The 27,801-nt window shown below is 52.1% G+C and overlaps 1 protein-coding gene across 1 annotated transcript; it reads right to left on the bottom strand.

Moving 5' to 3' along the window:
* Positions 1 to 1,771: 1,771 nt before the first annotated feature.
* On the bottom strand, positions 1,772 to 26,665 carry Ogdhl (oxoglutarate dehydrogenase L). The gene is made up of 23 exons (XM_059274538.1): positions 26,590 to 26,665; positions 24,711 to 24,915; positions 22,845 to 23,015; positions 18,098 to 18,200; positions 17,607 to 17,722; positions 17,301 to 17,455; positions 16,357 to 16,503; positions 14,262 to 14,352; positions 12,022 to 12,201; positions 11,717 to 11,845; positions 10,192 to 10,371; positions 9,518 to 9,670; positions 8,822 to 8,924; positions 8,192 to 8,320; positions 7,129 to 7,279; positions 6,748 to 6,875; positions 5,420 to 5,598; positions 5,144 to 5,215; positions 4,937 to 5,062; positions 4,762 to 4,834; positions 3,315 to 3,478; positions 3,006 to 3,160; positions 1,772 to 2,320 (listed from the first exon to the last, which is right to left on the bottom strand). The coding sequence occupies exons 2-23, from the start codon at positions 24,912 to 24,914 to the stop codon at positions 2,197 to 2,199; spliced, it is 3,033 nt and encodes a 1,010-aa protein (XP_059130521.1). The 5' UTR covers position 24,915; positions 26,590 to 26,665; the 3' UTR covers positions 1,772 to 2,196.
* Positions 26,666 to 27,801: the final 1,136 nt, after the last annotated feature.

The raw sequence follows: 27,801 nt of genomic DNA, 5'->3' as shown, positions 1-27,801 counted from the left end.
TTTTGAAGACAGGGTTTCTCTGTCTAGCTTTGTGCCTTTTCCTGGAACTCACTCTGTAGCCCAGGCTGGCCTCGAACTCACAGAGATCCACCCAACTCTGCCTCCTGAGTGCTGGGATTAAAGGCGTGCGCCACCACTGCCCAGCTGTAGCCCATCTTTTAATTGTTCAGTATTTTGATGTCTAGTTTCTTGAGTTCTTTATATACTTTGGAGATCAGTTTTCTGTCAGATGAGCCACAGACCTTCTAAAGAGCTTATTTCCCAGTCAGCTTTTACTAGGTGGAGTAGGAGCCCTTGCTTCATGCAGTCCCCCCCCCTTTAAGTGATCTAAAACTCCTCCTCTGCATAGGAGGCCCCCCAGCTCACTTGTGCTCATCTCTGTATTCCTGTGGTAGAATTACACGTGCACCCCACAAAGCTGAATTTAAGGCTCATGGCACTTTACACTCACCAGTGCAACCGCAGGCTTTTTCTCTAGCAAGTCCCCAACCAAACCCCATGTTAGTGCCCTTGGGTCCCTTCCAGGTAATATCATATTCCTCTAGGACAACTTCTTCTTCAAAGAAGGAGCCTTCCCTGCCTCACAACACCTGCACTTTCCTCCAATAGGACTCAAAACTCAGTGAATTAAACCACTGTCATGGCTGGAAATAGACTTCAGGAGAAAAATGAATACTACTCAGCACACAAAAGGCTCTGGATTAAATGCCTAGTATCATAGGAAGACCAAACAAACAAAAACAAAAACAAAAAAATAAAAACTATATACTCTCTCAACAGATTTGAGAAAACCTCAGTCTTTAACTATATACCCACCATTGGTCCACGAGGCTCCAATGGGCAGCTCCTGACCAAATCACACAAAGAGCCATGGTTACTCTTGATGAATCACCAAACAAAACAAATAGATGTGAACTCGAGAGAGAAATCCATGAGGACAAGGAGGAGAGAGGATGCATGGAAATGGCATGGGAGAGTGATCAGTATGCAAGGCATGAATATGTGAAATTGCAAATACCATAATAAAAAAAATGGCTACAGGTATGACTCAGTGGTACTCATGCTAGCATGTACCAGACCTTGGATTCCATAAGCAAAAGGAGGAAGGGAGGGGAGGAGAGAAAGTACAGATACACATGTGTATCTCCCAAACCGGACCCCGAGTCTGAAGAGGCTGTATGAAGCTGTGACCTTGCACCTGGAGGCCTGGCATCTAGTTCCAAGGAGGCACTCTGGGAAGGGGACACATGAACAGATAATTTGTAGGAAGAGTCACAGCCCCCTCAAGCATCTTAGCAGGTACAAATTCAACAAGGGTGAATGGGGAAGCCAAAGAGGGGGCGGGAAACCCCTGCCTGCGGCTCAAGGGAAAACTCTGTTGTGTGGACGCTGATGCAATCTCCATGGGTTTGTTTTTCTCCCTCCTTATTCTCCTTCCCTCCCCACACCAGCCACCCCTCCCCCAGCTTTGCAGTATGAAAGGAGAACAACGTGTCTTTCCCAAGCATGTCTTTATTCCTCTGCTCTTTGGTTTCCTACTTTGGTTCACACATGTATGCTACATCTCCCCGTGTCTCCTGGTGAGGTTGAACCTCACCTGCTGTTATTGCTGAAATCTCTACTTCTTTTTTCAAGACAGGGTTTCTCTGTGTAGCTTTGTGCCTTTCCTGGAACTCACTCTGTAGCCCAGGCTGGCCTTGAACTCACAGAGATCCGCCTGCCTCTGCTTCTCGATGTGCTGGGATTAAAGGCGTGCACCACCACCGCCCAGCATTGAAATCTCTACTTCTAAGAGCACAACAGAGAGCATCTCTTGGAAACTATGGATGGATGGCAACTAGGACAACCAGGATGGTACTGACGGTGCACAGCTCCAGGGCTGACTAGAGACAAGACCACTACAGAGAGAGAGAGAGAGAGAAAGAGAGAGAGAGAGAGAGAGAGAGAGAGAGATCCAGAGAGGTCAGCAGCGCGGGTGGAATAGAGTAACAGAGTACATCTACATCCCCTTCATCTAAGGAATGCTAACTCTTGGTCCTGACCAATTCTGAAATAACAGAGATCAAAGCCAGCATCTCCAGGCTTTGGTCCCAACTGCTACATGAATGTGGTTCGGCTACATGAGCGGTTTGTCTGGGGCCCCCAGAGTTCCCAGATAACCTCCCTCAGCAAGACCTGAGCAGGTTTGGCTTCGTCCTAAAATGTCTTGCCCTCGAAGGCCTTCAGGTTGAAGGCAGTATCCAGAAACTTCCTCAGCGACACCAAGTGAGCGTTCTTGTTTCCAGTGGCTGGCGCAGCTGCTGGGTCCCGGCCAACATACCTGGAGGAGGAGGAGAGTCAGCTAAGGGAAGGAGCTGGGCTAGCTGCACACTCACTCAATCTGGAGCTGCAAGGTAAAAGAAATGAGGAAGACTGCCTGCCAGGGCAGTCCTCTCAGTGCGCTGTGAACCTACAACAAACTCAGCTATCCAGACTCAGCGGGGAGATGCCCGCTCCGTGGCCAGGGAGACGACCATCACACCGCACCCCAGAGATTTTGGGAACACACACCCTTTTGGCTTTTCCACATGGCCCCATCATCACAAAGATAAAGATGCCCACACTGCGCATGAGGGGCTGCCACCTGCTAGGTACCTCAGGAGGCTGGCATGCACATACAGCCTATCCTATCACTCTCTGGCAGAGGGGAGGAAGTACCAAGGCTGGGGGCTAAGGTTAAAGTGGGGAGATGTGGGTCATTCAGAGGGTCTGTAATTTGATCCTGGCTGCAGAATACTTAGGCTTACTCTCCTTGAAGAGGAGAGCAACCCCGACAGGGAAGCTAAGCTGCAGACAGGGAGCTCAGAGCCTGTAGGGACTCAAATGCCTGGCAGAGAAGGGCAGAGGCTGGTTCTGTGTGGCACCTCCAACGAGGCAGGAAAAGCCAGTGTGGGGCTCCCAGGCTCAAGAGCCAAAGGCAGGCTAGTGGAGGTGGGAGGTAGATCGTGAACCCTCCAGCCCAGTACCATATGGGCCGGGAGCGGCCAAGGAGAGTCATGAAGCGTGGACTGATGTAGTCGTAATAGCCCATGTTCTTATGCTCTTCCTGACACCACACCAGCTCGGCACCCGAGTACTTCTCTGCCTCCCGCATGATCAGGTCAAAAGGGAATGGCGAGATCTGGGGAGGTGGAGACAGAAAGGGCGCAGTCAAGGAGGGACAGCATGCATGTGCAAGGCCTGCTCTGTGCCTCACCGCCCACGCACTGCCCAGAGCCGGAGGCTGGCCGGTGGAACTTGTCCGTCACGACCAGTGCTCAAGAGACCCAGCCAACCTGCTCCAGGCGTGTGATGGCCACGTGCTCCTCCAGGCCCTGGCTGCTGCGCTCCTTTACCAGGTCATAGTACACCTTTCCTGTGCAGAAGATGAGCCGCTGCACCTGCCCAGGAGACCGTGCCGCGGGGCCATCTTCTGGAATCATCCGCTGGAAGGTAGTTCCTAAGGGGTAGACCAGAAACCTCAGGGGTATCAGCACTGGAAGGGCAATGGGACGCTGAGCACCCCAAGCAACCCTGGGCTCTTCCTGGCTACTGAGCTGATTCACATCAGACTATTTACATCAGACAGCTTTTGATCCCAATGATGGAATAAAGGGCAGATGATACCCTGTGTTGCCACAGGGAGAGTAGAGACGGCTCTGTGGACAAGATCAGAGCCCTAGGAACACAAACATTCCAAGTGTGGGGTACAGGAACCGGGAGGGGCCCCGAAGGACAGAGAGGGTAACACGATGGACCCATGATGGCACCATCCTGCTCCGGATCTGTCCCCTCCAGTTGTGCCCACATTACACATGGCACTCGGCCTCCATGTGCCAAGGTGAGAAGCTGGGGGGAGGCCACTGTACATTCCTCCTCCCTGAGCCCTGCTGCAGAGTCTCCATCTCCCAGCCTTGGCCATTTCTCCCTCCTGAAGTCAAGCATGCTGCCAAACTTCTCAGGAAGCTACTATGGTGTCCCGATGTCACCACCGCTCAAGTGAGGACCCTGGGACACCGAGGGCGACTGCTGCCGGGGGGGGGGGGGGGGGGGGGGGGGCAGAGCTGCCCATCCATCAGGGTCCGGTGACACTGTGGAGCTCTGACGGCCCACTACAGCTGCCTTTCCACAACGGACACACACAGATGCAAACAAACAACCAACCCCTCAACTATCCACGCTGCCGAGGCCCTGACTGGCTAAACCCTGTCCCGACACTACTACGCAGGACTCGGCCAAGACGGAGCTGCTCTGCTGGCCAAGGGGTTCGTTCTTGTGCTCCCCAATACCCTACCAAGTCACACTTCAAGTCCTCATGTGCTTCACCTAGGCCCCGATTCTCAGGTCAACCAAGGGAGTGCTGAGTGCTTTGGGAGAGCGCAACCAGGTTCCCAGCCACATTTATTTAGTTCACGAGTGAAAATATAGTGAGTGAGTGATATTCAGTACTCAGCAAATCAGACACTGCTCTGCCAGTGTCACGCCTCCTGGTGGCCCTTACTGATGGTTAAGAGAGCCACACAGTACTCAGACACCTTACTCCAAGCAATCAGATCTAGCCAAGGTGCCAATCTCCCAATGCTGCGGCAGGTGAGGACCAGGACAGGAGCTGCTGAAGGGCCAATGAAGACAGCCGGGGAGACAGGGGAGCTCCAGGGGCAGAAAGCACCCATCAGCCACCAAGCCTCACACAGATCACCATCCCAGTGAAGGCGACCCAACAGGTCCAGATAAGGCACATACCGGACACCATCTGGTCAAAGCTGGACTTGGCATCGGGGTGCCTCAGCAGGGACTTGGGTGTGAAGACAATGAGCTGGAAGGTAAAAAGCCAGCTGCTAGCAGCCCCTGCCCAGCTACGGCTCCCCACATTCAACCCTTGCACGGCCGCGGTGCTAACGGGCTAGGGGCAGCTCACTGGCTTGCGGAAGGGCAGCAGGATCTGTCGGCGCAGCACGTGGAAGTAGCTAGCTGGTGTAGAGCAGTTCACCACAATCCAATTGCAGTCATAGAGTTGGCTCACCTCGAAGTCCTCAGTGAACACCTGCAGCGGATACTGGAGGCTAGGACTGGCACTCTACGCCTAGGCTCTACTCCTCACATGGGGACAGCAGGCAGCACTCACTGGGTAGGCATCGGAGTCATCATTGCTCATCTGCAGGAACCTCTCTGGCCTTGCTGAGGAGTGCTCTGGACCCTGAAAATACATATGTGACTGCAGAGACCCCAGGCTTGGGGTGCCTAGATGGTTCCAAGGGGCAGATTAACCCTGGCCGTGCCTGTTCCCACCTTGCCCACAAGTCTGCCTCACTGGTTCCAGGGACTCAGAAGGCTCTTCAAGGGACCAAGGAGTGACCCTGCCCCCTCCTAGGCTAGGCCCACAAGGGCCTCCAGCCCTCACCATGCCCTCCATGCCGTGAGGTAGCAGGAGTACAATCCCATTGTGCCGCACCCACTTGGCCTGGCCAGTGCTGATGAACTGGTCGATGATGCATTGGGCTGTGTTGTGGAAGTCACCAAACTGAGCTTCCCAGAGGACCAGGGCGTTGGGGCTGGCCATGGCGTAGCCCAGCTCAAAGCCTAGGCAAAGGACACCAAGACAGAGTTCAGTGCAATGTCACCAAGCAGCAGTGGTTGCAGTTAAACCCAGCCTTTCCTCACTCTATGCTCCTGGTCCTAACCTGGCCTTCCTGATAGGCCAGAGTGAGCCAGGGGCTCATTGGGCCACAGAGGCCTGGATGTGTCTTCCTGGATGTGGAAGCATGCTTTTGTTGTTTTTGTTTTGTATTTTTTTAATGATTTATTTGTTTATTATGTATGCAGTATTCTGTTTGCTTGCACGTATGCCTGCACGCTAGAAGAGGGCACCAGATCTCATTACAGATGGTTATGAGCCACCATGTGGTTGCTGGGAATTGAACTCAGGACCTCTGGAAGAATAGCCAAGTGCTCTTAACCGCTGAGCCATCTCTCCAGCCCCTGTTTTGTCTGTTTGAAACAGGGTTTCTCTGAATAACAGCCCTGGCTGTCCTGAACTCACTTTGTAGAGCAGGCTGGCCTCACAGAGATCTGCCTGCCTCTGCCTCTGGAGTGCTGGAATTAAAAGCATGGGCTACCACACATTGCGGAAGCATGCTTTTCTTACACCATGTGCTGCCATGATCAGCCTTATGTGGCCCAGGAGCCAAGTCTAAAAACAACTTGTGGACACTACACAGACCATCCACCAAAACGACCCCTGAAAATAAGGACAAAGCTCCTGAGAAAGGGCAGACACAAGCCCAGAGTAGACTCCCCACACGTGGGGTGAACCCCAGGAAGAGGAGGTGAAAGGGGAAGTATGCTGGCTTCAGGTAAGCTGAGAGGAAGCATGTCCCTATGGAGCCATAGCCAAACCTCAACACAGGGCTCTGGGGTGCAGGATAGAGAAGATGGCTTAAGGCCATGTGGGTCAGGGCCAGGCTTAGCACCAGGCAGTCAGTGGCTCCACGCTGCTATGGACTCTACCGGGCTTCGTGTCTGGAATCTCTGCGTTTGGTATCCAGGGGAAGGGTTTAGGTGTCATAGAGAAAACAAAGCAAACATCCCCTTCCCCTGAGATGCCTGCTAGACCATGTGGGACATGATCTCACCTCCCAAACCTCTCTAGAAATGGTCATCCTAGTATCTGTCCCCCTTCCCAATCTCTGAGATCATCTGCCCTCCCAGACCTGGAGGCACCCCACCCACCGAGAACTCCATACTCCGAGAGAGAGCTATTGCACACGGTATAGGGGGCTTGGTCAGGCCACAGGTGATTCATGGGAACACACGTCCTCCGGTCAACTTCCTGGTCATGAAGAACATGGTGCCGGTGGCTGGGGAGAGAAATTGGGATAGGGACAAGAACAGGTAGACAGTCATCTACTCCAGACCTGGGCAACAGCAGGTAGACAAGTCCTATTATTGTCCCCCCAAAAACCTATAAGGTCCTATGGAATGGTTACACCAAGAAGGATTCCACAGCAACATGCTCCTTCCCTGCTCTGTATTGCTGAGTTATGAAATCCATGGACTCAATAAAGACATGACCAACCTGGGGGCCAGGGCCCCAGCCTGCCTCAGCCTCACCTGAAGGTGCCCCTTTCCACATCTTGGCCACTGAGCCGCACATGGATGCCCTCCTTCAGCAGTGAACCGAAGGCCATGTACTCTGCCAATGCCCAGTCCACTGTGCGCTTCTTGGTCATGTCTGCACGGCCACGCAGGATGCGAGAGAGGCCTGTGAGAAGGGAACCCGAAGAACTGTCCTGGAGGACTGAAGCACCAACGCCCTGGGGTGGGTGCTCAATGAGAAGGCAAAGGCTGTAGGTGGGCTCCTGCGGACTCTCCTCCCAACCTGCAGCCAGACCAGGGCTGATCTGGGCTTCCTCACAAAGGAGAAAGCTGTAATGTACTGGGTCAGGGTTCTCTCCAACAATCCCATGGAGGACTGTCCCTGCTCTCCAGAAGAAGGGACTAAGGTTAATGCCACACACCCATCGAGAGCCCTGCAATGTGGGCAGAGCTCAGACTAAGCCTCAGTGCTATCAATGGGTGCCTCATGCACAATGGGAGAGAGTTGTGCTCCCAGAAACTATCTGGAGGAGATACAGACATCCTACTACAGCCATGAGGCCCCAAGCTTCTCAAATAGAAACTACAGTGGCCACAGCTAAGGGGCTAGAGTCGGTGACTACCTACTAGCCAGCTCACAAGCCAGGAACTCATGGGGCTACCCCCGGGCATGGTCCTAGGCAGGGGCACACCCATGTTCTCCTTGCCAGCATAATTCTTCCTATATTCCAGGTTCTCCCCTACACCCTCCACAGATGCCCCGCTTCCCTGTTCTCCTACATGGCCCACGGATACACTAGAAACTGCCTTTGGCAGATTCAAGGTACCAATCTAAGACCACGCCCTGACACCCAGTTGTAATGTGGTGTCCACAAACGTCTAACTTCCCATATCCAGTGAGAGAGGAGCAGTAACATGGGAAGGGGCCTACAAGAGGCTTTGATCGCTGAACCAGGACACCAAGAGGCCAAGCAGGGACATGCCACCAGCTTTGTCCCCACTTAGTATCGCAACAAATCTCCCTGCAGGGTACAGTGTCAGCTGAGTGACCATGGTGGAGCTTGCACAGCAGTCTTACCTGTGTGGATCTTAAAGTCCTCCAGGGGCACAGAGCTGGCCACATTGCCGATGTGCGTCAGCATGTCCTCAGGGATGCCCGTGGTAGGGCATGTCATGCTCTTGGGCTCCCCGTCCACATTGAAGAAGCCTGAGGGGACAGAATCCATGCACACACACTGGCGGTGAGACTTTGACACTCCAGGTCAGTTTTCTCTCCCAGAAGAGAAAGGTTGCAATTCCCCCTGAGAGGCATCAACATATATGCTTGGGGCCTGCCACAGCTGAAGAGCCACAAGCGTAGCTCCTACACCTGCCCCAACACTCCCCTGGATCCTGGGGTCATAGCTGACCCAGCTTTTCCCCAGCACAGGGGCCCTCTGAGTGGATACACCCAGGACCTCCCACCCCCACCCCTGGTAAGTCCTAGGTGGCCACACTTGATCTAATACTACCTCCTCCACATTGGCCAGCCTCCGCCTGCAGGAACAGGTCACACCTGCATGTCAGGACTGAGCCTCAGCCTCTAGCTCTGTAGTGACTGTTCTTCCAGAGCCACCACAGTCCTGTTCCTCTGCCAGTGCTCAAAGGAGGTGAGCCGCTGGGAATCACTGAGCCGCTGGGATCACTGAGCCCCATGCGCCTCACTCACCAGGCCAGGGGGAGTCCAGCCAGTGCTTTATGTGCAGGATCTTTTTATCCTTGGACCTGCCATATGCCTCCTCACAGATGCGGTCATATTTGGCAATTTCTTCCTGGAATCGAGAGGAAGGTGTGGACAGACACTGACATCTTGGGCATCCAAGAGGGTCAGTCGGCCCAGACTCAAAAGCCCTGGTCTCCATCACCAAGTTCTAGAACTCTCTCTTGGTTCGTAGGGATGCCATGTTCAGAGCCTTAGCAGAGTTCAGAGTGATCCTACACAGACACTCCAAAGCCTGATGAGCCTGGAGCATGCTCAGTCTGATCCAGGGGAAAGTGCAGAGAGGCTCAGACCTTGTTTTCAGAGGTCCCGTCCATAAAGGCAGAAGGGCTAACATGTCCATAGACAACTTCCGGCATGATCCCAGTGCAAGGGACCCTCTTAGAAGACCTTTACAGGACATCCCTATAGAAAGCCCCTTTCCTGCCTGAAACTTGGTTTCTCCCCATCACGGCACACACCCGGCTGCAACCATATCCTTAATTCCTTGTGTCCTGTACCAGGGACTTTTGGAAACAAAGGACATCAGCTACTTCTTTAAATCTTCAGTGTCTAGCACTGGGCTGATGTCATCTCTAGCCATCCCATGTCCCCAGTCTGTCCCTCTGAGATTTGTCCCAATGCCCAGAAGTCCCGCCTGCCTACCTCAAACTCCTGTAGAGTGACCGTGCCCTCGGCAATGAGCTTGTCTGCATACTTCTTCAGCACGGGCACCTGTTTGTGGATCTGCTTGTACATGAGTGGCTGTGTGAACATGGGCTCGTCCATCTCATTGTGGCCACGCCGGCGGTAACAGACCTGCAGGGGCAGTCGGGGGGTCCGGTCCCTACTACAGTAGGCTATGTGTGCGGTTGCACACGCAGGCAGGGCACAATCTGAATGATCCACCCTGGCCTGTCACTGAATGAATGCTCCACGCCAAAGCCTTTGCACAGATGGTTCTTGGTGACACGAACTCTCTGTCTAGAAGCACTTCTAGCTCTTAATGAAGATGTGACTAAAGATCTAACCAGCTTGGCTCATCAAGATGGCCGGGCCTTCAGCAGTTTGCTGGCCCCAGCACCCTCAAATAGACCAAGCTTGTCCAGCAAAGCAGAAAGAGCCCCCGTCCCTGCTGTAACCCCAGTACCTCCAAAGGCTACTAAGCCTGCTCTGGCACCAGCACCCTCAAACACACCTGACTCTTGGCAAGGCAGGGATGGGCTACTCACCCCATCCTTGGCTCCAGCACCCCCACATCCACCCAGCATACCCAGCACAGCAGGGATAAGCCATCTGCCCCACCCCTGCCTTGGCCTCAGTCAGTACCCCAGACCCACCAGGTCCACAACAACATCTTTGTTGAAAGTATTCCTCCACTGAGCTGCCACACTGCACACATAGATCACGGCCTCTGGGTCATCTGCGTTCACATGGAAGATGGGTGCGTTGACCACCCGGGCCACGTCAGTGGGGTACGGTGAGGAGCGAGCCATTCGGGGGTCTGTGGTAAAGCCAATCTGCAAGGGCAAGAGAAGCCAGATGTGCCCCCGCTGTGTACTTTTGGTTTGTTGTTTTTGGAGGCAGGGTTTCTCTGTGGAGCCATGCTGGCTGTGCTGGAACTCACTCAGGTGAAGGAGCTGGAGGAGGGGGTCTATTGGGGTACCGAGGACATACAGGGGACACGAAGGGGTAATGGTGAATAAGTCCTTGACCAGATATGACCGCAGTTGCTACGGGGCGGCAGGAAAGCTGAGCCGCTTTTACTACCAATCCCTCTGCTTCGCGGGTACGTAGGCCCGGGGGATCTGATCCACCAGAGTGACTCTCGAGCTTTGGGCAAGATGTTTCAGTTCCCAACCTCAGTATCCTCATCTATAAGGCAAGTCTTATTAAAGTCCTGCCTCCCAGCAAAACTCAAGAAAGATTAAACGCTGCTGCAAATGAGGCAGAGGACGCAGCATTTCTAGCTGGTATTAACCTCAGCCGCCTGGAAAGAAAGGAACAGGACTGCCCACGAAGACCAACGTGCTGAGGGGAGCCCAAGGTCACCCACAGCTCCTATGCCTCACCCTCCATCCTTGCCACCCCCTCGACGCTGCTACAGATGGCTGTCTCCAGGGACCTGCGAGCATCTTCTTCAGGACCCCCCTCCCATACAAAATTCTGTAGTCTTTGCACAGAATCTGTATCTGTCACTATACCTTTAATCATATACCTAATACAATGTAAATAATATGGAAACAGTCACTATACTATAAACTTTAGAGAACAAGAACAACAACAAAAAAGCCTGTATATGTTTTGTACAGGTTTAATTTTTGTTTTTTTCTTGAATACTCGTGTGCATGTGTGTGTGAGATGTTTGGGTTCAAACCCAAGACCTGCATATCTAGGCAAGCACTGTCCTTGGCTTTTCTGAGATGGATCTCACTATATAGCTCAAACTGTCCATGAACTTTCTATGTAGCCCAGTGCTGAAATGACAAGCAGGTAGCACCACACCTGGTCTGAATATTGTGGATCCATAGTCAGTTGAGCCTATGGATGTATATCCTCCAGGTACAGTGGTGTTCAATACATGTGTTTGTTCATACATCTATGTATTTGTGTATGTTCAATACATGTATGTATTTGTTATGTATCTACCTATTTCTCAGACCAGGACACAGGGCTGGGGGTCGGGTTCCCTGCCTACGGTTGCATCCTGAGCTAGGTAACATGTTCTCTACCTGAGGTCACATGTGTTGAGAAGTTGCAGGGCGGTGGGATGAACACCAGGGCTGGCTCACTTTCCCCACCAATCCAAGAAGCCTGGTCTTCTAGGAATGGGCATACAACCTGGCATGAAGCCCACACCCTTACCTGGTTGTTGACCACAACATGCACCGTGCCATTGGTGGTATAGGAAGGCAAGTCACTCAGATGGAAGGTCTCATAGACGACACCCTGGCCAGCAAAGGCGGCATCCCCGTGGACCAAGATGGACATGACCTGCATGGCAGGGTATAAGCGAGCAGGTTCCTGGACCCCAGCCTACGAAGGCCACCCTACTTCCTCTTCTATCAAGACGCAGGATCCATGTCCTCAGTATCCAGTCTCTCAGAGCCCTGCTCTCAGAAGCTGACCTTCAGATGCCACCCTAACCCTATGGACCCAGACAAGCTCACCTTCCTACCCTGGGCATCCCCACGGTAGAACTGTTCTGCCTTAGTCTTTCCCTGTACCACAGGGTCCACAGCTTCCAGATGGGAAGGGTTGGCTACCAGCGACAGTGTGATGTTCCTGTTGGTAACACGGTTGATCCTCTCATGGTACATGCCCAGATGATATTTGACATCACCAGAGCCCTGAGGGTAAAGGTGGGATAGGATGAACCTAACACCCCCATGGGGAATGAAGGGCAGGCAAGTCATGATAGTACTGAGCCAACCTGCCAGGCTTCTTGGAACATACCAGAGCTCAATGGCTACCTTCCTCCTCACACCAATGAAATCAAATGCAGAGAAGCGTTGGAAGGTATTTTAGGATCTAGGAGTAGAGAAAGCTTACCTTCTAAACAATATAGAAAGTCCCTGTGCAGTAAGACAGCTAAGCTAGGATAAATCTGCCATTAGCAAGGGGGAGAAAATCCAAGCATACCAAAGGGGGAACCAGCTGATGAGTCACATGCGGGGCAAGAGCTAACTGCCCTCAACGCACAAAGTGGCTTTGCAAACTAGTAAAGGGACGTTCCAAAGTCCCAAGGAAGATGAACAGAAGCTATGGAGGGGGCTTTACAGAACCACCACCACAAGAGGTTCAAAATACTCGGTTCATATAAAAAAAATATGTTCAAAATCAATCATTTTGCACCATCCAATTGGCAAAAAAGGAAAAATCAACAGAAGGGGGAAACAGCCATGGGAGGCACATGCTGTGGCTGGGCCCATGGGAGGCTCCACGGTGTCTGCTCTTTGCCCAGGTTACTGCACCTCTCAGACACCATCTAACAGCTACAGTCACGTGCTCACTAAAAGGATGAGGATGCTCCTGACAGCGGGCAGAGCTCTGACACAGAACACTGCAGCTGCAAGGAGCTAACAGACCAAGCGCATTACGTGCTGACGTGGAACAGTGACAACTTCGTGTGTGAAACAGCCAGGTACCTATAGTTCCCCCAGCTGCTCTCCTGGCTCCTGGACAAAATTCCATGTGTCTGCAGAGAACACACCTCACCACAAACGTAAGCAAGCACACACAGATGCACCACAAGAATGAAGTCTCCCGGACTTGTGTCTATTCTATGGAGGAACAAAGGCTTACAGGTTTGAAGGTGGCTGAGGGACATGAACAGGATGCAGGGAGACCCTGGGCTAGAAGCCAGTGATGTGGGCCCTAGGCCTACTCTGGCACCATGTGTCAGGTGTTCTTGGGCCAGTTACCTTAACCAACCAAACACCCGTGCTGGGAGCTAGGGCTCTGGAAACAAAGTTCCTCCCTCACTCTTGGAAGAAAACAGATGCACATGTAGACATGGATGGACACATGGGGGTTGCACACAGACAGACACACACATACACACAGACACACATAGACTGACAGACACAGACATAAACAAACACACACACACACACACACACACACACACACACACACACACACACACGCTGAAAAAGACCAGAAAGGAGACAAACAGAACAGAGAGGACAGATAAAATGTCCAGATCAGGAAATTCAGGCAGAGCCTTGAACGAGGCAGAGGAGAGAAAGAGGCAGCAGGGCTGAGGGCTTGGCACGGCCAGGAGCCTCAGTGGTGTGCAAGCCACAGGGTGGGAGCAAGAAGCATGTCCTTGGCTGGTTAATGGGGAGAGGAAGCCACCAGGCCACTCATGCCTCTCTGGAGCCAACAAGCCATAGCCGGCTGATAAAAGCACTGTGGGAACAAAGGTTTAGCAACAAAATCTCAAAAGAGAAACGTCTAGGAAGCCCCCTGCACTTCTCTGAGCCTGTTTTTCCAGCTGGAAATAGTGAGGTTGGCCTGGATTATCCCATGCAGCATCCAGTCCACAAAGCCTTAGGGGCCTTCTGCAAACATCCCAGCCCCTGTGACTCTTCTTCATGTCCATCCATCTCCACATCTGTTGGTCTGGAAGCTCAAGTCCCAACTCTCCCAGCCCGCCTCCCGAACCCAGGTCCTCCGAGGGCGCCCACCTCCCAAACACCAAGCCCTCCCGGGGTGCCCACCTCCCAAACACCAGGTCCTCCCGGGGTGCCCACCTCAAAACACCAGGCCCTCCCGGGGCGCCCACCTCCCAAACACCAGGCCCTCCCGGGGCGCCCACCTCCCAAACACCAGGCCCTCCCGGAGTGCCCACCTCCCAAACACCAGGCCCTCCCGGAGTGCCCCAGGGCTAGGGTGTATCACCCACCTCATCTGCTGCTTCCAGCTTGGGATCAAACTGACAGAAGATCTGCTCCAGGTCCTTTCGGATCACGTTGGCCAGCACATTCAGCCTGCCCCTAGGACCAGAATGTCCTGGGCTGTCACTTGACACCTGGTCACCTTCCTACACTGGCCAAGTGCAGCCACTCCCCTTACCTGCTATGGGACCTATCAGAACTCTTCCTGCTGGAGCCCCAGTAAGGCCCAACCCTCCCATTCTGCTTCAATATATACCAGGCACATGAATAGGTCCAGTCAGCCCACTTCCTTCAGGCAGATTCCCTGCATATCAGTGGTTTAGAAAGCCTTCTGGGGAGAGGCAGGAAGCCACCAAGCCACCTAGCATGTCCCCACTCATTCCCCCCCAAAACTGACCCAACCATTACGTTGGCACCTCCCCTCCACCAAGCTTAGTCTGCTGAGGCTGCAGGGCTGCTCACATGCCCACTCCAGCTCAGGCAGCAGCAGCTGTCAGCAGGATAAGGCAGAGGGACTCACATTAGGGGGAAAACTGAAGGGACAATGTGGCAGTCATGGACCAGATTCTTCAGCCCAGCCTGAAGTTCCTATTCGAGGTACTCACTGCAGGGTGGGCACCAGCCTGATAGGAATACACAGGGGACTCGAAACTTACTCCAGAGCTCATTAGCTTCCGGCCAACAGTGACCTCAAGCCTGACTCCCAGCTCCACACAACTGCAGGAAGGGAGAGCCCCCTTCCAGTCAGCCCCCTTCCCCCATACACACAGGTCCTGTGGGCTGCAGGAACCCAAGGAACATTCCTCAGCTGCTCTGGGCAAAGCCCTCCACAGCCTCAAGGTTACCATTCACACTGTGGAGACCTGAACTGGCCCAGAATGGCCCCACGATTCAGAGAGCCCTCCAGGCAAATGTGGGGGGGTAGCAAAACAGCTTGACCACACAGCTGCCATGACAGGCTTAGAGGCCCAGACACAGCTTCTGTGACAGGCTTACTGGCAGGTAACACCCAGATCCAGGAAAAGCCATAAGCTGATACCACTCAGGGAGGGCCTGCATCTAAGGGGAAATACCGGACATTCCAAACATTCTCTACACCCCTAGACAAATGTCAACCATTCAGGAATCAGGGTCTTGAACCCTGGAAATCCCCTCACCCCAACCTCCGCTATGATAAAAACCCCACCCTGCCTGGGCTCGGGGCTCTCTGCTCTTACCGCTGCATGGGACAGACAGACCAAACTCCAAGCTTGAAATAAAGGTTCTTTGCTTTTACATATGGGATTCAGTCTCCATGACGGTCTTTTGGGGGGTCCCTGAGCTCTGGGCACAGCCATCTCACAGAGTCTAAGCCATCTCTGTCTTCCAGGTGCTACCTTCTCCCGTTGCTCTAACGGCCTGAGACATGAAGTCATGTGTTCCATGCCACCTGCTACTGGGCCAGCTCCCTAACCCCCCACCAGACACCAAGCATTTCCAGGCCCCTCAAAAGGACTACGACAGACAAGCCTCCAACTCCTGGCGGGCCTGCCAGGACAGAAGCTCTCCATACCATGCATCTAGACTCCCTAAGGCAACGCAGGCCTGGGCCAGCCCAACCACAAGCAGCTCTCTAGATCACAACAGGGCTTCGTCCCACAGATCACAGGGAATGAAACTTCCAAGTCTTCATCAAGGGAAACATGGAGTCAACATACAGCTAGGATATGGACCTTCAACCCATCTCTACAGACCTATGTCCAAGATAGGCCAGCTCAGGGCCACCTACTCTTACATCCCTGAGCACACGCCCTTGACATCCCCTTATCCAAAGGACTTTCCAGTAGAATGTGTCCCAGTCTGAGGTCCTGAAACTCCTGGAGAAAACGCAGCAACGTGACCAGAGAATCTGGTTGGGCCCCGGCTGCATGTGCCTTTAGCCAAGTATCTGGCTCTTGCTATGACAAACAGGCCAGACCAGGGGCCCTGAGAACCCACCAAGCCCCCTGCTTCTTGCCTTAGGTCCCACCAATGGCCGTCACCCTGACTCCCACCCCCTCTCTCTCCTCAAGGCACAGGCCTGGACAGCAAGCGTGGGTGGCGAGGGGAAGTCAGTGTTCCTACCTGTGTGGCATCCCCAGAATGACGTTCTCAATCCCCATCTCACTAGACTTGTCGATAATGGTCTTAAGAGCAGGGATCATGACCTCACAGCCTTCCAGGCCAAACCGCTTCTCTGAAGACCACTTCCTGGCCAGGAAGTCTTCAAACCTGTTTGAGGAAAGGGAGGAGAAGGGGAGGGTGCGGATTCCTGGGGGCTTTTCACCAGCACTGGGGGCTGAATGCCCAGGACACAAGAAGGACAAAGTCACCTCCCTCCGTATAGTCCAGGACCCACACTGGACACCATGTCACACTCACCCAACAAGAAGCACATGGCAGAGCAACCTGGGACTCTTCCCAAATTCTCAGCTGGCATCCATTCCCAGATACCTTTTCATAGCCAAACGTCCCCAAGAGGCCATCTTCCATTAGTCCTGCCCCACCACCCTCCTGCTACTGTGTAAGCCCCGAACACCTCTACCCTGCTAAAGTCTAAGTTGAGCCCATGGCCCAGTGCTCAAAAAGTCAGCTAGCATCTATCAGCTGAGCCAGGTGCACTTCCAGGCCCCTGCAGCGCTGGAAGGTCCCTTCTTCCAAGTCACCAGTGGGTAGCATTCTACTACCCTGCCAAAGGTGTCATCATACTCACCCACGCCAGGGACAATGCAGAGACAGCATTCTGCCATGTCATCCCCAGAGCCACACTCTTGTTATTTCTGCCCATGCTCCGTGTGACCTCTGCTGTAGTGTTTCTCTGGAGTCCCATCCCTGCCCACCAATGTGGCTCTGATGATCGCACTAACTGAGCATATGGTCCTCATGCTCCACCTAAGGGCTTCTGCAGGCCTCCAGCAGTGGGAGCAAGTAGCCTGACTTCCTTTGCTAGGCCCTGCTAGTTTCCCAGCTAGGGTACCAAGCGTGGCCCTCCAGCCATGCAGGCAGGCTGTCCATCAGGTGATGCTGACCTCATGGAGCGCACCAGTCTGGCCAGCAGGGTCCGCTTCTCTTCGCTGGAAAACTGCATCACCCCGGGAGTCTCAAATTTCTGTCGGATCCACTGACACTGCTCCACATCATTAATGAACATGAACTCCAGGCCGATGTGCTGACAGTAGGTGCTCTAAGAGGAACAGGTGGAAAGTCTATGAGGAACCATCAAGAGGGGGTGATAGACCCAGAGTTTGAGACTAAAAAGGAAGCACCCACACTCCCTCCCTCCCCACACGCTCAAGAGCTCCAGAACTAAGCCAGACATGCCTTTCCGGGCTCACCTCCAGGCGACGAATGATCTCTCGTAGAGAGAGAGTGCTCTCCGAGCCCCCAATGAAAGTCGTGGTGGGCAGCTGGAACTCCTTATCCAGATCAGCTTCCTGCAGGTCATAGAAGGCTGGAAAGGAGCCCAAGGCAGAAGAGGAAACAATGAAGTTGGGTAGGTAGGGGATGGAGAGCATCCCAGCAGTACCCACTGCACCCACCCTTCAGGCCTATCTGGAAGCCCTGATTCATCCGTGGGAAGAGAATGGAGGATGTGCACCCACCTGCTGCATAAGCGTGGGGTTTGGACAAGTGGTGGACCCTACTGCAGGTGGGAACACGGCCCTCCTGGGGGCACTGTACAGTAATAACTGGAACAGGCAGAAAGAGCCACACAGAACCAGAGATACGCTGGACTCAGGCAAGGCTTCAGGGCCCAGAGACTCCTCACTGAGCCACAGGAACCAGCTAGTGACTGCCAGGGTGACAGGGAAGTGACAACTCTTACCCAACTTGTCAATGGTTGTGATCAAGTCTGAGGGCACAAAGGAGTCCAGGTCTGCATCCAGGATGCCCAGGGGGTCCAGCTGGGCCACATGGTGGCCTCGGATCTGGGAAAAGGGGAAATAGGGAGGCTGGACAGATCTGTATCCACCCCACCTCCAGACTGAGAGTCTCAAGAGGTCACACGTCATACTGTGCTGTCATCCATGGATCCCCTGATAACAGACAGCAGGAGCTCCAGTTCATAAGCACAACACAGGGTAAGCAAAAATAAGCAAGAGCCTATACACTAAGTTAGACACTACACAACATTACTAAGTGTGAATTTCCAGAAACTCCCAAAGGGCCTGGCATACGAGCCAGGAAAATAAACACAGGAGTGAGGAAACTTCCCACATGCTATTGTGAACCCACTCCCATGATCTTCCATACACACACTGGTGCGTGTACACACACAATAATAGTAATAAATAGTAAAGGAAAAAGTAAAAGGTTGATTAGAGAGTTTTCAAAATACATACAGGCATTCGAAGAAATCACAAACTAAAAAGATTCCATGAAGCAAGAAAAATTATTGTACGTAGAGATGGGACAATATAGGAATTGTAAAAATTGGATTGAAGGAATAAGATTTCAAAGAACCAGGCTTTTAAGGGTATCTCGTTGATATACACCTTTAATCCCAGCACTTGGGAGGCAGAGCCAGGTGGATCTCTGTGAGTTCGAGGCCAGCCTGGGCTACAGAGTGAGTTCCAGGAAAGGCGCAAAGCTACACAGAGAAACCCTGTCTCGAAAAACCAAAAACAAAAAAAAACCAAAACCAAACCAAACAAAAAACCCAAATTAAGATTTAAACACTAATAGTAAGATGTAACAAACAATTATATATATATATATATATATATATATACACACAGAAGCACGGCTATGCAGAGAATGATTCCATCTGGCCAACAGGATATTCTCTGAAGATGAACAGAACTCCAGTGGAAAATTCATAAACTCTCCTATTGCCAATCAGCAGCAAGAGTGGGAAATTGTTATTCTAAGACTGTTGTGTGTGGGCTATGAAAACATCACATAAGCCACCGCACTGGCATCTCTGAGAACATCTACTGTTGGCATCTTTGAAAGGAGATGGTGCCCTAAGATGGATGAGGTCAAACCGTCAGTCCTACATTTGAAGTATATAGCTGCATCAGAATAAATCCATAATGCATGTTATCTTTCTAAAGAGCACACACTTCCCAGCGCTCTTTAGAAATCACTGACAAGACTGATAGAGAACATTCTCAGAACTCCCTGGAAGCCTGGGTGGTTCTGGAAGGGGGAAATATACGACTATTCTGGTCATTTTTCTGTTCTTGTGATAAAACACTGACCGAAACCAATTTGGGGAGGAAAGAGTTATTTGGCTTCCAGGTTAAAGTTCATTATGGAGGGAAGCCAAGCCAGGAATTCAAGGCAAGAACCAGGAGGCATAAACTGAAGCAGAGACCAAGGGGAGGATCCAGGATAGGAGGATCACTGCTCACTGCTCACTGGCTTGCTCAGCTACCTTTCTTTCTTTTCTTTTTCTTCTTTTTTTCTGAGACAGGGTTTCTCTATGTAACATTCCTGCAACTCGCTTTGTAGACCAGGCTGGCCTTGAACTCACAGAGATTCACCTGCCTCTGCCTCCGAGTGCTGGAATTAAAGGCATGCGCCACCACTGCCCAGCTCAGCTACCTTTCTTATACAACCCAGGCCCACTGCCTAGGAGAGGCACTGCTCACTGTAGGCTGGGCTCCCTACATCAATTAACAATTAAGAAAATGCTCCATAGACATGTCCACAGGCCAATCTGATTAAGGCAATTCCTCAGCTGAGGAATTCCCAGGTGTGTCAAGTTGCTAACTGAAGCTAACTATGACAAAGACTGAGGGAATCTTATTAGATCAGACAGCAAAGGAGTGCTGACCACTGCCAGGGCTGGGAATAAAGACACACTGTAAAGAGAGACACGGGGGGCGGGGAGGGGGGGGCCGGCACAATTTATAACATTGAAATTCATCTAATATGTTTAAATGTGTTTATTCATGAGAAACTAAAAAGAAGAAAGTTGGCTGGAGAGATGGTTAAAAGGTTAAGAGTACTGGCTGCTCCTCCAGAGGACCCGGTTTCAATTCCCAGCACCCACATGGCAGTTCACAACTGTCTGTAACTCCAGTTCCAGGGAATCTGGCATCCTCACACAGACATACATGCAGGTAAAACACTAATGCACATAAAATAAAAAGAAAAAGAAAATTGGGTATGGTGGTGCATACCTGTAATCTTAGCAATTGCTGAGGCAGGAAGATCATGAATTCAAAGCCAGCCTAGTCTGTAGAGAGAGACTATTAAGGTGGGGTCGGGGAGGAAACGGAGGAGGGGGGGGAGGAGGAGGAGGAGGAGGAGGAGGAGGAGGGAGAGGAGGAGGGGGAAGGAGGGGGAGGAGGAGGAGGGGGATAATGAAAACCTTCACTGATTGCTTATGAAGGATGCACAGAACATCATATTTTTGAAAATCAGTCAAAAGAAAAAATAAAGTGCCTCCGTTGACCCTGCCTTTGCTATACCGTGTGCATCTCAATGTAAGTGGACAACGGGAGCTATCCCATGATGAGTACCTCAGGGACAAAGAAAGCTAGACAGATAATATTTACCACCCTTGGCTGCTCACTGCAGAAGTGCTCATCTCATCCCCACCAAGAAGCTGATTGGGGGGAATCAAGTCCACACTGGGTGAAGCCTCTGGTGCACCACACTCACTGACATGGACCAAGGGACCAGTGAAATGACTGACTCAGAAAACTTCTACAGGAAAACCCACCACAGTTCATTTCACAAAAATTGGCAAAAAAAAAAAAAAAGAGCAAGCCAGAGATATGGTGGTACATGGCTATAATCTCAGCACCTGAGATGGAGGCCAGAAGATGAGAAGTTCAAGGTCATCCTTGGCTACATGGCTAATTTGAAGCCAGACATCCGGGCTAAATGACAAAATGGCCTGAAGAGATGGCTCAGTGGGTAAGAGCACTTACTCTGCAAGCATGAGAACTGAATTCAAATCCCCGGCACCCACATAAACAGCTAGGCATGGCTTTGTGTGCCTGTAACCTCAGTTAGAGCTAACGGAGTCAGATGGATCCCCAGAGCTTGCTGGCTAACTTAGAGCTTGCTGGCTAACCAACTTAGCCAGAACAATGGACCACTACCTCAATGACAGACTCAAGGCAAGATAGAGCAGAGATGAAGAGGAAGACACCAGACAGCCTGCTCTGGCCTCTCCAGGCACACACACACACCTGCACACTCACATGCATGTAACTAACACACACACACACACACACACACACACACACACACACACACACACACAGAGTCTAGAACTAAGAACTACGCTGGGATAAGACCAGATAAAGGTCTTCATGCAACATCCTGGATGTTACTCTCCATACAACATAGTTCCAGTTTGACTTTGCTTGTTCTTGTCAAGATCAACCATGAGGTCACTTTTTGCATCTTTGACCCAGTCAAGAAAACACAATGAACTGGAAGATCCCTTACTGGAAATACTTGGAACCAGCAGCATTTGGTATTTCATCCTCTTCTTGATTTAGGGACATTTACAGACATAATGAGATATGTTGGAGACAGGACCCAAGTCTAAACATGAAATTCATTTATGGTCTCAAAAAAAACTTACATGCAGAGCTGAAATGTGGTTTTGTACAATGTTCTTAGGATGCTCATGTTTTGACTACAATCCATCACACAATATTAGGTGTGGAATTTTCCACTTCTTACATCACATTGATCCTCAAAAAACCTCAGATTTTGCAGTTCTTTGGATGGATGGATGGATGGATGGATGGATGGATGGATGGATGGATGGATGCTCTACTGGTATGACAGTTACTGGGTCCTCAGGCCAGTGAGAACCCCCTGACACCCAGAGGCGCGGGGCACCCAGGTAACTCATTTTCACTTTAACTCCCACACAGAGGGTGCCTAGTGGCTTAGAGCACATTGTTTCCATTTGCTAATGCCCTGGTGTTCCCGGGCCCATGTAGCAGCTTGCTGCTCCCTCCCCTGAAGTCTCTCCGGGACCCAGGCTCCCTAGCATCACCCCCTGCATGCCCTGTTTCCCTTGTGAGATGCCTTCTGCCACCAGTTCCCACAGAGAGCCTCAGTGACTGCACCTGTCTTGGCATCAACACCAGAGCGGCCCTCCAATTAGTCCTGTTCTATCAAGAACATGGACCATCACCAAGACACACTGCCAAAGGCTGAGCCCAGCCTAGGGACCCAGTGTGAGAGAGTCCAAGCCTCCAGAACGAGCAGCTGGTGGGGGAGCCGTGTTTGGGAAATTATTAATTCATCCCATCTTCACTAATGAAGCTTCTGCTGTAAACAGTCCCTGTTTCCTGGAATGCCCAGACTAGAGAATGGTTACCAAGCGTCAGAGTGTTCCACAGTCACTTAACACTAAATGCAATTGATCACCTTCTAAGTGTTCCTCTAGGCACTTAAGGCATCCTTAACAGCACGAGGAAACAGACAACCAGCAAATATACTCAAAGGCTACCAGGGAGGTGCTTTGGGCTCTAAAAGGGCCTATGACAAAGACTGGTTCTCAATGGAAGTGACATTAGAGTTCAGACCCCTGCGTCTCTCCCGACTGCACCCTCCCCCATCCTCCTTGCCCATGCCTTGGCCGCTCTCACCTGGTAGGCACGGATCAGGGACTGTACTGCCAGGTGGTCCTCTACCAGCTTGCTGGTCTTGGTGCAACTTGAGACCGACGGCCTGATCTCTGGGATGACAGCTGGGAGCTGCGACTGAGCAGGACCCATAGAGGCCTCCTTCCTTGCTTTCCGGAAGAAGCTGTCCCAGGACTAGGTAGGGAGAAAAAGACCCCAGCCAGGTCAGGAAGAGCTGGGATCCCCAAAGCATTCAGTGTTCCTCGGAACCATAGCGCTCAGGGCCCTTCCAGAGCCTCAATTCAGGGACCCCCTCTACTAGCCCAGGCCTCTTACCCATTGTTCAGCTCTCCTCGAGATGCAGCTTTGGGTGTAGGTTCAGCTATGACAGGGACTTCTGCCCTGAGGGCAATCTGTCCTTGCACACTGGGTTGCAGGTCTTAGGAGATGGTGGAATAGCCGGCATAGATCACAAGGTCTATGTATAGGTGGTTCTTTTGAGATAATATTCCCACTACCGGTAATTTATCCACCAATGTACTTATACAAGTGTGTCCAGATGTTCCCTCCAGGGTTTTTTATAAAAATGGTGATGTCCAAACAACATAAATGACTATCAATAAGCAACTGGCTAAATAAATGAAGGCAGAAGCTGGAAAGGTATGCAGTCTTCTGTGAGAAGGTACGTTTGCTAGGGTGAATATAGGACACTTACTACCAACACACAATGACTACAAGGAGGACATGCTGAAGACGACCTGTGGCCCTGCTGCTTCACAGGGGAGCAAGAGCAGACGTGCGCACACAGAGATACTTCTGGGTTCTAGGAGAGTGAGTAACAGTGCTGTCCCGGGGAGGGCTGCTGGCCGGGCTCCTGGGAGAAGCCTGTCTCACATGAGCAAGGGCTCAGGTCCCATTCTCAGCACAGAAAAAGACTGCTTCCCTCTGCTCAGTCCCATGTAGTGCCAGTGGGAGAATTCCTACAGCTAGCTGTGTGCACACATATGATTACACTCTGCAGCACTGTTCATGGCAATGGAGACAAGAAGTGGACCAGAAGTCTGTTACTGGGGACAAGGAGGTATCCCTGTGATGGACTACTACTACGTAGGTAAAAATAAACAAGCAACGGGCTCTTCATGTACTGACAGGGAAAGAACTGAAAGGCAGCCCAGTGAAAGCCAAAGAACAAAACAGGATTGTTCCCTGTCACTTTGGTGGGAAAGAGGGGAAATTGTTATGTCTGCAAAAAGTTTGCCTAAAAAAAAAAAAATCTCAGGCCAGGCGATGGTGGCGCATGTCTTTAATCCCAGCACTCGGGAGGCAGAGCCAGGAGGATCTCTGTGAGTTCAAGGCCAGCCTGGGCTACCAAGTGAGTCCCAGGAAAGGTGCAAAGCTACACAGAGAAACCTTGTCTTGAAAAACCAAAAAAAAAAAAAAAAAAAAAATCCCAGAAAGAGAAAAAACTAAGAATAAATCATGTGGTGGGCTGGGAGGGACCTCTTGATTTTTTATACTCCCTGAGTCTGGATCATGTGACTGTTTATTTATTGTCCTCCCATTTCTCTTTTAGTTATCAAGGGGTATTAGTTTATCAGATGACACATCCACAGGCATTTATCTTCTTCATTTCGTCCCAGGAGCACTCTGGAAAGAGCTCAGCATAACCTGGGAGGGCAGGTCTCCAGAATGCTGGGCAAGGCATCTTCATGGTCCTTCAGGTGGGACCACCTCCCACCACAGTTTCATCCGCAAGAAAGCAAGAAGCCTCCCTTCCCCCGACACACAAATGCACAGGGACTAAGACCATGGCTGCTTCCCAGCAATCCCTCCTCCCGCCATACACCCCAGCAGCTTCCCTCTCGTGAAATGCAGACGGCAGATGCCAACCTTATGAACGCTCTGTGGGTTTTCCAACCAGGCGAAGTACATCTCCTCTATGTAACTGGAGCTGACTCCACTCCTGCTGCTTGGGATGGTGGTCGGCGGCCCAGAGGACATCCTATTCCCACCGAACACTGGGATATCCCGTGTGGCCAGGAACCTTATGGCCTGCGGTCCCAACCTGAACGGCAGCAGCCTCAGCTGACTCATGCTGAACATGGGCAATGAAGAAGAGGCAATAAATCATGGACACAGTCAAGAGGAAGCTCAGATAGGTGTGGATTCACTCCTAGCACCTATGGTCTTACTAGATGGTGGCCCCGGACTAAGCCAAGGTGAGGCAGAAGTGACAGACTCTCTTCCAGCTTCATTTCCTAGAGTCCTTCTCCAGAGGACTCTGAACCGCAGTGCTCCTGGGCCCTTCCCTCCAGCCTAGGCTCTCTCTCTGTTGGCCCCAGGACACTGCTATATAGCCCTGCTTCTGAGATCCCTAGCTCGGGCCCTGGAGCCCACTCAGAAGACCACAGGACATGTGTGGGCAGTAACCCAAACAAAGGGATGGGCACATAGCCTACCACCTTGGAGGCGAGGCAGGGGTCCTCCAGGCACTGGGTTGGCTGTGAATGGTCAGAAAAGTCAGAAAAAGGCCCTGGGGTGCAAAGGCTCAGAGAGATGAGAGGGGACAAGACACACTATCACACTGATCATTGACTTCCTATGAGTGCAATACTGGGTCAGGAAATCCTTCCTCCCAGGCAAAGCCAAAAGGTCAGGAGTCCAGGCCTCGAAAGTAGCCCCACTTCACAGAAGTGATAACTAAGGCTCCATGTGGTAGAGGCAGAACCAAAGGCATCCATCCAAGTGACGGATCCCTGTGGCAGCTGCCTTCTCTGGCTCCTGAATGCTGCCTGGAACTCAGACTCTGAACAAACACTACCAAGGCAGCTGTCAGCCCAGGGTACTTACATGCTAGAGGGCACCCAGGTCACAGGAACACAACACTGGGTTCCCTTCACTTGTCAAATCACCTGCCCTTCTGCAAGCAAGAGACCTGAATGATGGGCAGGCAGGCTTTCAATGGCGAGACTTCCTCAGCCACCTCTCCCCAGGAGGACAGGAGTTTTAAAGGTCCCCTCCACTCCTAGAGAATCGCCAGGCTCCCTACTCAGACCCACCAAGGCCCCTGCTTGGCCCAGGGCCTGGCTACCCCATGTAAAGTGGGACCTCTGTTCTCCCGCTTCACCCCATGGCTATGAGCAGCAGCCCCACTCCTGCCCCGCTCTGCCCAGCCCAGCCCCAGCCTGGATACTGAGCACATCCTTCCTACTGAATACTGACTAATGCTTTTCTGCCTAATGAAACCAAGCCTTAAGTAGAACCACTCACCAGAGTCCAGAAGCCCAAGGCCCCTCATACAGCTCAGTAACCCAGAACACACATATTCTAGGACAGTGGTTCTCAACCTTCCTAATGCTGCCACCCTTTAATACAGTTCCTCATGTTGTGGTGACCCCCCAAGCATGAAATTATTTTTGTTGCTATTTCATACCCGTAATTCTCTTAGTTATGAATCACAATGTAAATATCTGATATGCAAACCCTGTGAAAGGGTTGTTCAACTCCCAAAGGGGTCACGACCCACAGGTTGAGAACTGCTGTTTGAGGATCTAACTGGCTCCTGGGTCCTGCTTTGAGTTGACCCTGAATCAATGTTCCTATGTGTGTTCAGCCAACTGTTCACCAACTGCACCCCGCTACCCTACCCCTGCCACCAGCTAAAAACCAAGTCAGGACACCACTGGCTGGAGTTTCTGCAAGGGATCAAGTCCACCGAAGGACAGGTATGGTTCTCCTGGGCTGCCTCTCCTCACCCTTGTGAACTCACTTGAGCTGGATGGACAGGTGAGTTCCTCAGTCGAGGAAGGAGGGTGGTCTCCCCGAGGTCACCTGCAGCAAGCCTGAATAGAGGACAATTAGTACCTAGAGAATACATTCCACAGCAGGGAGGGAGGGGGCCCAGCAGCACTCGGAACCCCAGGGGCCCCAGGATCCCCTCACACACATTTCAACCCCTGAGCTCTTAAGAGTAGCCAGGCACCGCAGTGAGCCACCTGAGGCTGGACCCCCTGGGGCAGCAGCTTTCCAAAGGTAAAGCATGGGCCCTAGGGTCAGACAGCTGGGGTCACAACGTGGAGACCTCACAAGAACCCAAACAACCATGGGGGGGTCAGCATCCGCATTCTGCACAGCAAGGCAAACAGACCGTAATGAAAGTAAGAAGGCCTTGTAGTCAGACAAGCCTGGGGTCAGAGTGCTCACTCACTCTTCCTCAGAGGGGCACAGAGACTCTAAGCTGGAGAGTGACCAGCTGTCTGTTCCAGGGCCTGTGTCCTCCTCACAGCAGCATCAAGATCTCTTAGGGGCAATGCCCCAGTTGCTCTTTCTGCCAGGTCTTCCCCCACAGGGGGATGGGACAACTCAGGCCAGCTAGGGACAATGCCTGGCTGTATCCAGCCTGGCCCAGTGCAGGAACACTGTGTTTTACAAACACAGAACTGTGTGTGCAGCCAGACACTGCTATGGCCTTCACCCAACCCGGCAGGGGATGCCAGCCATTCCTACCCCCATGCCAGCTGGGCTGGAGGACCCCAAAGCTCTGCTGGGCTCAAAACCTACAGCCAGCGCCCTGGTTAGCCCTGCTAGGTCCTGCCCATATAGGGTAAGTTGGCAGCAAGGACCCTAAAAAAGTGACCTGTGCAAGCTTCTAATGGGCAGATCTTGGGGGCATCCTCCCTGGAACAGTGTCGCCAAGTAGTCCCACCCCAACCCCAGAACCAGTGCAGGCAAGCTGCCTCTAAGTCTCCTGCAGTAGTGCTCAGGTAAGGCTGCTCCACAATGGCTCCCTTGGGGAAATCAGCGGAGGTCAGAATAGGGAAGCCCCCTCCCAAGACCTCAAACAGCGTGAAGCAACAGAGCTGGCGTTCCCTTTACCTCCTCTTGCACAGGAAACTGGACTCACTGCCTGACTGGAGAACGCAGGACTCCAAGGAGTGAGGCAGGAGGGTGGGTTGGGGTGGGGTTAGAGCTCACTTCCTTG

The sequence above is a fragment of the Peromyscus eremicus genome, chromosome 9, assembly GCF_949786415.1.
Source record: "Peromyscus eremicus chromosome 9, PerEre_H2_v1, whole genome shotgun sequence".
In the NCBI taxonomy this organism is placed as follows: domain Eukaryota; kingdom Metazoa; phylum Chordata; class Mammalia; order Rodentia; family Cricetidae; genus Peromyscus; species Peromyscus eremicus.
The sequence above is the reverse complement of the archived record's forward strand: the minus strand, read 5'-3'. Positions and strand labels throughout refer to the sequence as shown.

Coding starts and splice junctions, on each gene's coding strand:
- Ogdhl (XM_059274538.1), bottom strand. CDS start 24,914: ATGAGTCAGCTGAGGCTGCTGCCGTTCAGGTTGGGACCGCAGGCCATA. Junction 16,504..17,300: donor AGACTGGTGCGCTCCATGAG/GTCAGCATCACC, acceptor TTCCTCAAACAG/GTTTGAAGACTTCCTGGCCA. Junction 5,216..5,419: donor CTCACGGCATGGAGGGCATG/GTGAGGGCTGGA, acceptor ATGTATTTTCAG/GGTCCAGAGCACTCCTCAGC.